This window comes from Pituophis catenifer, unplaced genomic scaffold (genome assembly GCF_029215685.1).
Source record: "Pituophis catenifer annectens isolate HBS135680 unplaced genomic scaffold, rPitCat1.0.hap2 SCAF_2, whole genome shotgun sequence".
NCBI classification, from domain to species: domain Eukaryota; kingdom Metazoa; phylum Chordata; class Lepidosauria; order Squamata; family Colubridae; genus Pituophis; species Pituophis catenifer.
Genome location: NW_027256882.1, coordinates 179,835,632 through 179,845,251, shown reverse-complemented (window position 1 = coordinate 179,845,251; position 9,620 = coordinate 179,835,632). Strand labels below are relative to the sequence as shown.

General features: G+C 38.6%; 1 protein-coding gene across 1 annotated transcript; it reads right to left on the bottom strand.

Moving 5' to 3' along the window:
• Positions 1-3,027: 3,027 nt before the first annotated feature.
• Positions 3,028-8,988, bottom strand: LOC139310298 (adenylate kinase isoenzyme 1-like). Its single transcript, XM_070934458.1, has 5 exons — positions 8,910-8,988; positions 7,537-7,736; positions 5,555-5,668; positions 4,416-4,610; positions 3,028-3,117 (listed from the first exon to the last, which is right to left on the bottom strand). The coding sequence occupies exons 1-5, from the start codon at positions 8,968-8,970 to the stop codon at positions 3,028-3,030; spliced, it is 660 nt and encodes a 219-aa protein (XP_070790559.1). The 5' UTR covers positions 8,971-8,988.
• Between the last annotated feature and the right edge of the window lie 632 nt (positions 8,989-9,620).

The window sequence follows — 9,620 nt, the reverse complement described above, 5'->3', positions numbered from 1 at the left end:
TGGAATGAAGGTTCTTATTCCACTAAAGAATAATTTTCTTCAGCATTTGGTCTCCCTCCCTGCCTCCCATCTCCAACCCATCATGATGGGCTGGGATAAATTACTTTGTTTAAGTCTGAGTTGATATTACAGAGGGATTTTAAAAACAAAGGACTGTATACAACTAAAGATTGAGGCCTACAAGATGCTTTTTATTTTGAGTTGAAAGGGAAAGAAGTATGTAGTATTCTCTAATGCAAGGCATTTACATACCTCCTGACATGGGCAATATACAGTCAGGTCCAGAAATATTGGGACATCAACACAATTCTAACATCTTTGGCTCTATACACCACCACAATGGAGTTGGAATGAAACAAACACAGTGTGCTTTAACTGCAGACTGTCAGCTTTAATTTGAGGGTATGTACATCCAACTCAGGTGAACAGTGTAGGACTTACAGCAGTTTGCATATGTGCCTCCCACTTGTTAAGGGACCAAAAGTAATGGGACAGAAAAATAATCATAAATCAAACTTTCCCTTCTTAATACTTGGTTACAAATCCTTTGCAGTCAATCACAGCCTGAAATCTGGAACGCATAGACATCACCAGACGCTGGGTTTCATCCCTGGTGATGCTCTGCCAGGCCTCTACTGCAACTGTCTTCAGTTCCTGCTTGTTCTTGGGGCATTTTCCCTTCAGTTTTGTCTTCAGCAAGTGAAATGCATGCTCAATGGGATTCAGGTCAGGTGATTGACTTGGCCATTGCATATCATTCCACTTCTGTCCCTTCAAAAACTCTTTGGTTGCTTTTGCCATATGCTTTGGGTCATTATCCATCTGCACTGTGAAGCGCCGTCCAATGAGTTCTGCAGCATTTGGCTGAATGTGAGCAGATAATATTGCCCAAAACACTTCAGAATTCATCCTGCTGCTTTTGTCAGCAGTCACATCATCAATAAATACAAGAGAACCAGTTCCATTGGCAGCCATACATGCCCGCGCCATGACACCACCACCATGCTTCACTGATGAGGTGGTATGCTTAGGATTATGAGCAGTTCCTTTCCTTCTTCATACTCTTCTCTTCCCATCACTCTGGTACAAGTTGATTTTGGTCTCATCTGTCCATAGGATCTTGTTCCAGAACTGTGAAGGCTTTGTTAGATGTTGTTTGGCAAACTCTAATCTGGCCTTCCTGTTTTTGAGGCTCACCAATGGTTTACATCTTGTGGTGAACCTTCTGTATTCACTGTAGTGAAGTCTTCTCTTGATTGTTAACTTTGACACACATACACCTACCTCCTGGAGAGTGTTCTTGATCTGGCCAACTGTTGTGAAGGGTGTTTTCTTCACCAGGGAAAGAATTCTTCGGTCATCCACCACACTTGTTTTCCGTGGTCTCCCGGGTCTTTTGGTGTTGCTGAGCTCACCGGTGCGTTTCTTCTTTTTGAGAATGTTCCAAACAGTTGTTTTGCCCATGCCTAATGTTCTTGCTATCTCTCTGATGGGTTTGTTTTGTTTCTTCAGCCTAATGATGGCTTGCTTCACTGATAGTGGCAGCTCTTTGGATCTCATCTTGAGAGTTGACAGCAACAGATTCCAAATGCAAATAGCACACTTGAAATGAACTCTGGGCTTTTTATCTGCACATTGTAATTGGGGTAATGAGGGAATATCACACACCTGGCCATGGAACAGCTGAGAAGCCAATTGTCCCATTACCTTTGGTCCCTTAACAAGTGGGAGGCACATATGCAAACTGCTGTAAGTCCTACACCGTCCACCTGAGTTGGATGTACATACCCTCAAATTAAAGCTGACAGTCTGCAGTTAAAGCACATTGTGTTTGTTTCATTCCAACTCCATTGTGGTGGTGTATAGAGCCAAAGATGTTAGAATTGTGTCGATGTCCCAATATTTCTGGACCTGACTGTAAGTAGTCTCTGGCTTAAAACTACAGTTGGGTCCAAAATTTCAGTCACTGAGAGATGCAGTCATTAAGCGAGTCATCATGTGACCAGACTTAATTTTACAACTATTTTTCCTGCTGTCTTTAAGCAAATCCGACTTCCCCAGTTGAGGTTGTTTGCTGGAAACCTATCAAACTGGCTGAGAAGGTCACAAATTGCAATCACATGACCGCAGGATGTTGCAACAGGTAAATGAGCCAGTTGCTAAGTGCCTGATTTGTGATCAGGTGGGGGTGGTGTGGCAGTCGTAACTTTTAGGACATGTCATAAATCACTTTTGAGTGTCATAACTTCGAACCATCTTAACTGAACAGTTATTAATCAAGGACTACCTGTAGTCATAACTTAATGGAAATGATGGGTTAATATGCAATTGTTTTTCAAATGTCACTGCACCTCCTGCTGATACTCATTTGTGACCTCAGATCTGTGAAAAGTATACATTACAATTCAAAAATGTTGTGCTGGAAAAGTGCCCAATTTGGCCAAGTTTATCTTTTAATGTTCCTGGTATGCATCACCACCAGCTGAAAATCCTTATGGCTACTTAGTAATCGCCAGAATGTCTTAGCCTGGAATTTTGCTACCTCAGACATGACTTGGAGATATGACTCTTTGAAAATACATAGTGTTAATTCTAGATATAAATTAAACAAGTGGCAATGTATCCTTGACTGAGGAATTCCAGAAAGAGTATCCCAATTAAGGGAATGAACTAAGATTATAAATTACAGCTTGCATATATGCTGCAACAGTAATTCCCTCTTTATTCTATGATTTTTCACTCTGAAAGTGATCTTTCACTCTTATGTTTTGGCCAGCAGTAAATTTTACTTACAGAGAACCATTTGCAGTCATGGCTTTTCTTGAGGATTGCAGGATGTAGTTTAACAGATTTCTGAATACATCGTCATAGACAGGACTACTTACTATGCTTCAGATTATTAGGTGAGGTTGATGTAGTTGTGAACCAAAATGGATTTTTTTTTTAAAAAAGAGAGAGAGTTCTGAGGAAGGCATGGTAATAGACCAGAGGTTAATTTTTTTTTTATTTTTCTGTAGAACTAAATAGCTATACCACAGAGGTAGCTGCTTTTATCACATCATCAACAACACTGCAGCACTTGGCAAAGACTACTTCTGGGGGTTCCTCCCCAAGGATCTGCAAATACAAAAACAGTGATGGGATTCTTAGATACCTCTTCTAGAATGCTCCAGCCTCTTTAAGCTCTTTGAATAACACCGGGTTTAGAAATAGGGTTGCCTTAGCTCATAGAGTTACAGTTATGGGAATGTCTAAACAAGCCCAAATACAGTAAAATGCTTAAATAAATTACTGCTATCTATTCAGATGCTGCTGAGAAGTATGGAAATAAGCCCTCACCATTATGGGATACTGAACACTGAGATTTTCCCAAGATGTTATAGCCAAACTTTTAAAAAAAAACCCTAAATGAGCAGTCTTTTTCATCTTATGATAGTTAATTTACTATGCAAAATGTGATTTCAGTGAAGAAATGTGTTATGCACTTTATTTATTGTGAAGTTATTTCCTGTCAATTTTGTTGGGTGACTGAGAGGAATAAAAACATAATATGAAAATTGTAAGAACTAGTTAGCCTGCAATATCAATTCATTCTTCCATATTTCATTTTATGCTAAAATAGCCTTTTAGGGTGTACTGTAATATTTTTTGTTTAAGAAACAATGAAATTAACTGATATTGGGATATATTCATGTGGATTGCTATGCTCTCAAGACAGCAACATGAGACTGGATAGATTATTTTAGCTCTTCTAAGGGAAAAAATAAATACTCTTTTCATACTTTTAAGAATTCTATATAGCTCTTTTCCTTTATTGGATCAAAAGCAACATGCTTAAAAAAATGGAATGTGATTTGAACATTTAGGATTCATGCTGATGGTGAATAGAGGGAGCCATAATACAAGTTAAATATCTGCAATACTACCACAAATTTCTTAATACTCTATATACACAGTATTAGGAAAAGTAAATTAAGCATTGCTTCTAATACAATATCCCTAATGCAGCAAATTTAAGTTTCCCCTAAGCAATGTTCTCTCTAATTTCTGGTTATGTGTGTGGGACAGAATGTTTTGTGAGCTTTACCAAAACCAAATACAAATTTGTGTACCTTAATGTGAGTATAAGAGTAACTTGTATATCTATGTGATAGCAACATGTTAAAACATTTTCTTAGTACACTTTCTACTTTTTGTATTTTAACTATGTCACATACTCCTCCCCCCCCTTACCGCTATCAATATATATCATTTATATTTATCACCTACTTCATAGGTGAAGCTTAATGGGAAAGAAAAGTTGTTGTTGGAAAGTGTTGCTTTAGTCTAAAACAGAATCAAACTAAGCATAGTTCTCCCATCCCAAGCAGCTAGGCTTTCTTTGCCCAGGATTGGGGGGAAGGGCAAAGACCTACATTCCGGAGTATGCTTTTCTGCAGGTAGTAGGTGAGGACAGGGTCACACAGTGTATAGTAAGTTTCAAGCCGCTGCCGGATAATTCTCTCATGGTCATTCACTCTTTGGCCCAGCTGGCTTCTGATCATCAGCCGCTGGATCATAGTCTCTGTAGAACAGTCAAACACTATAACAATGTTGGGCAAACGTCCCACCTGTAATGGGAATGGCATAAATTGGTCAGTTCAGTGCTTGGCCTGAAACTCTTCTAGATGGTAATGGAGAAGACTATGGTCAGAAGTCAATGCTTAAAATATCAGAACATATTTACATTTCACGAGGAAGTTACTATGTGTGGCAAAATGGTATTGAAAAGCAAGCCAGTTTGCCTGGTTTGAAGAAAAGCTACTCAAAATTTTGCAAAAGGCTGTTGCTATTGAGAAACCTCGAATAATGGGAATATCATGTTTAAAAATGCAGATCTGGGCCGTATGAAGAAAACTGACCTCAGATCAGAGAATAAACTCCTTTAGCTCATACATAGCTTAATCTGTTAATAACTGAAAAATTATGTTAAATATCCAGATGTTTGTGAACAAACCAAAATATTACTACAAGTAAAAGTTTTCAGAAGATTTGTGTCTCACAGTTTAAAAATTGAGATGGTGTTCTCTTTCTAATGTAGAAACGGCAATATGAAAATAAGATATTAGTAGGGGAGAGGAATGCAATAATTAATTGAACTGAAAGAACTACATTTCTTACTCTAGACTTTGACACATCTTCTGCAGCAGGATCAGCATCTCTTAACATCCTTGCTTCACCCTTAGCTTTTCATTAATATCTAACATAAATTTATTTTGGTCTAAACTAGCCATTTCAAGTTCTTTCCTTGAGTTAAAACAGAACAGTCCTATATTGAGCCAACCAATATATTCCCAATATTTACTTCCATATTCTTCTTCAATGACTCCTGTTCCAATTCATGACATCCTATGGCGAGTATAGGCAAGATGGTGTCAGTTTTCTCAATCTACAAACTTGACCAACAGCGAGGAATGATGCAGACTGAAGTCTGAACACTGGAAAGACTACAGGTTGCTGCATCTGCTGTAAACTAAGCAATCCTTTCACACATACACAGAGAGACTATACTTACAACTTCCTCAAACAGCCTGGCTTGATTGATTTCTCGGGGGAAGCCTTCAATAAAGAATCCTTTAAAATTTTCAGCTTTTAACATCTTGTCAGTCAGCAGTTCCAAGATGTAGCCCTAGAGAGAAAAGTGCAATGAATTTCTTAAGATCCTAATTTTGCAAGTCGTACTGCTCCATCTTCCTTTCAGGATAGGGACAGCTGTTTAACCATATTGATATCCAAAATTTTGTGGCAGCAAGTCAAGAAAAAAGTTCAGCCCCTTTATTCAAAATGGTAAACAGTTCAGCTTTCTTGGATTTTGAGAATCGGCAAAAAGGAATTGAAAAGCTGAGAAATGGCTGTCATTGCCTCTAAAGGGTATTATTGTCTGAAAAATGCAATGTTCATATCAATTTCCTCCTTAGTCCTAGAAAACCAGAATCAGAAACTGGCTATAAAGAATCACAGAACCAAGTCCTTATCATCTTACAGGGTGCCTACATGCATCACATACACACACACCCAAAAAAGCCCTAGAACTGGCTTATAAATCTCTAGTTAGCCTTTTTGCAAAACTATAGCAATTTAATGGGAAAATTGAAAGTTTTTTGAAATTTATTTTCAGCAATACTCCCATTGTAAGCAGCCAAATCTTTCCAGAAAATCCACAAGCTGGGTATGCAAAGTATTTCCAGTATTGTTCCACAATGGCTTTATACTCAGCCATATATTTCTGATTCTAGAAGTTCCATTTGCCTTTTGTCTTTCTGAACAGCTGCGGGAGATGGAACTGTCTTATTCCTTAAAACCTGTTTTGATTTTTGACTGAAGTCAATGAGATCTCAAATACATCATGATTGTGTCATGTTTTGCACTTGTATTTGGTGATTATTACAGTAAGAATGGGCAGTGCTGGGCTCACGCCTCCTTTTTTGTAGTATTCCTCCAGAGTTTGCACCTCTTAAATCCAGTAAAAAGCTACCCAATCACACAGCACAATTCCCTGCTATTCTTCAAACCAGTTTGCATGGAGGTCATCCGTTTGGCTTTCCACATCTAAAAAGAAGCCTTTAAAAACCCTCTGCTGTAATAACCCATTTGCCACTGTGCAACATCATTGTCTCAGTCACCGTTTTTATTTAAGGCTGGAATGTTAAATGCTTCCATTTAATAACAAAACTTCTGTGCGAGACCCACCTGCTATTCTAACTAAGAAAAGATTGCCGGTGGCTGCAAAGAAATTTATTATTGACAACTATTGCTGGACTGATCTAAAAAAAAATTATAATCATCCATCCTTCGCTAATCCAAATTATGCCACAGAATATGCTGAATTTCAAAGGTTTTATCTAACTCAAAATCTGACATGTCAAGCATTATGGTAAAAGATTCTAAATAATCTGTTAACATCCAAATAGAAGTAAATTCTCTATGGCAATAGCTGAATTTAAAGTAGTAGAAAAAGTAAAACTCAATGGCAATAACAGAACTGAAGAAGCTTCTTGGATGTGAAACGAAACGGCTTCAAGGAAAAACAAAGTCCAGTTGCCTTTTGAAAAACGCACCTTTGGGACAACCATGACCTGGTTGAGAATCTCCAGACTCTGAAGAGCAATAAGCATGTTAACTGACAGTAAAATTAACAGGATAGGATAGGTTAACTGAAGACATCAAAACACTCCTCTGCCTTCAGGACGAGAATGAAAGGGATGAACTGAATATTAGCTCAGATATATTGCCTACGTAATTATAATCATGCAGTCGGTTATTATTCCAGAAATCATTTTTTTTCCTCTGAAAATACTGAGCTGCTTTAAAATGCAACATAGAGTGGACTGAATCCACACTATATCAGTCTCATCAAAATAAATAGCCCTTAATTTAATGAGTAATTTGTATTCATTTCAGTAGGAAGAAAGCACAGCCTACATCTAGCCCAGGTTTTTAAAATATTCTTAATAAAAATAGATTCTGCCCAGAATATATAATACTGTAGGGCCTTACCGAGGGCACCAGAGCCCCTTTCATCAGGATCTCCCTAATGGCTTTCCCTTTGCTAGTATTTCTGGTGGCTTCTTCCCGCAGCAGCTCTCCAATAGCCACATGGGAGAAATCGTATTTGCTAGCTAGCCGGATACTCTGCACATCTTTACCAGAGCCAGGACCTCCCAACATAAAGATGATGATAGAGTCTTTCAACTTTTCTGCAGCAAAAGAAAAGACAGTCACATGGAAGGATGTGTTCCTCAGGCAGTTTCTATTAAACAACAATTGCACTTTGCAAATTGGGACCCATAACAGTTTACGAAGGACAGAGTCTTATAGATTTTCAATACAATTAAACATAGATACCGCTAGGAGGAGTGAGCAATCTGGTGGAATATCTTTTTTCCACATAAAGCTATCTTAAAGTGAGGTAATCTGTCAGTCACTCTCATCCAGTAATTTATATTCCCACAATATAAATGTGGGAATATATATGCGCAAGCCATGTGTTCCAACACGAACGGTCCTGGGCAAGATATATCAGTTTTCCTTTACCTGAATGCTAAGTGAAATCTTATTAACCACTGACATGTTCAGTCTACCAATCTTATATCAGGATTTAAATTTCAATTCTGAATCTCAAGTGTGGAACATCTGGTCTGGAACATTTTAGGACTCTGTTGCTTCTTCCTCTGTCCTGAATTTCAGACAGTTTCTAACATAATGAATTCTGAAGAGTCTGAATATATGCACATTCTTGGTGTCATTTTGGTTAGTTACAAGTTGACCTTAAAGTTGATTTAAAAGCTCCACAGAAGGGGAGAATTTGTTGCAGTTAGTTTGCAGACTTTTTTTCTTCTTCTTTGTTCAACTGTCATTAAGCAGATGGAACAGAACTGTACCAAAACAGCCGTTATGATAATGGCTGGGAATGATCTCAGTCCTTCCCTAACACATCTGGATTTGGGTTTCTCCAATCAGAGAAATTCAGATCCAACTCTCTCCCTAAATATACTGGATCACACTCCCACCATGCCATTTATTTTGAATGAGAAACGACACAGGCAGTTGCTCCAGCCAATGCTGGAGGGGCAGCAGCAGCAAGTGGCAGACAGAAGAGCCAAATGGGAGAGAGATCAGCTTCACCCATGTAGTGCATGAGATTCCCTGGAAGTTTATCAAGCCCTACTGGATGAATTAGAACTTGCATATTTATTCTGCTAAAGTTTACAGAAATTCCTTGTGTATTGGGTATTGAGGAAGTTTTCAAGCGAATAGTCCTCCCCATCCCTAAGCCAGGAAATGTAATCAAAGGAAGCCTGATGACTAGAAGCTTGCTGATATACTATTCTAAATATTACAGCATATGCAGAAAGGAAGAAACTGGGTACCTTTTAGTTCATGCTTCAAGGGCTTAGTGGATTTTGGAAGGCTGCCCTGGCAAATCCCCATTCTGAAGACTCATCCCAGGATCACAAGGCACTGGTCCAGCAGACTGCAAACTGATGTACAAAACTATTTTGGCCATTTCAGCTTAGCTGACAAGTGACTCCCCTGGGATCTCTTTCTGATGTCACAGACATCTGATGTCATGACTAACCAAACCTGGAGCAAGCAAAGCTGGAAGGGGCAGGTTGCTTTCATGGTTGGTAATCTGTTGCAACTTAAACACTGTCCACAAAGAAGTGCCTCTCTTCTTGGCTCAACTCTCAAGAAACAAAGGATGTCAACTAGACAGTCGTTCAATTTCTATTTGCAGGGCTTTGTTATTTTGTGATTTTATCCAGTTCCTTCTCTTCTGCTGTCTCCAGGTAGTGCCACACCCACTAGTCACTTTTTTTGCCTTGAACAGTTAAGTCTGAGGTGTTATGTGTGTGCTTGTCTGTTTGAAGCCACAGAGCACTTTACCTTCATTTTCTATTACTTTGTCTGTTTTCTGGTTCCACCAGTTCTTATATATGAACTGTTTTGTATATGGCTGTAACTGATTAGGAGATATACCTAGAAACCTGCATGGTGTAATAGTTAAAATGTTAAGTCCTGAGTTCAATTCTCTACTGAATAGGGGATTACACAGTGGAGTCTAAAAATGTCTGTTCACC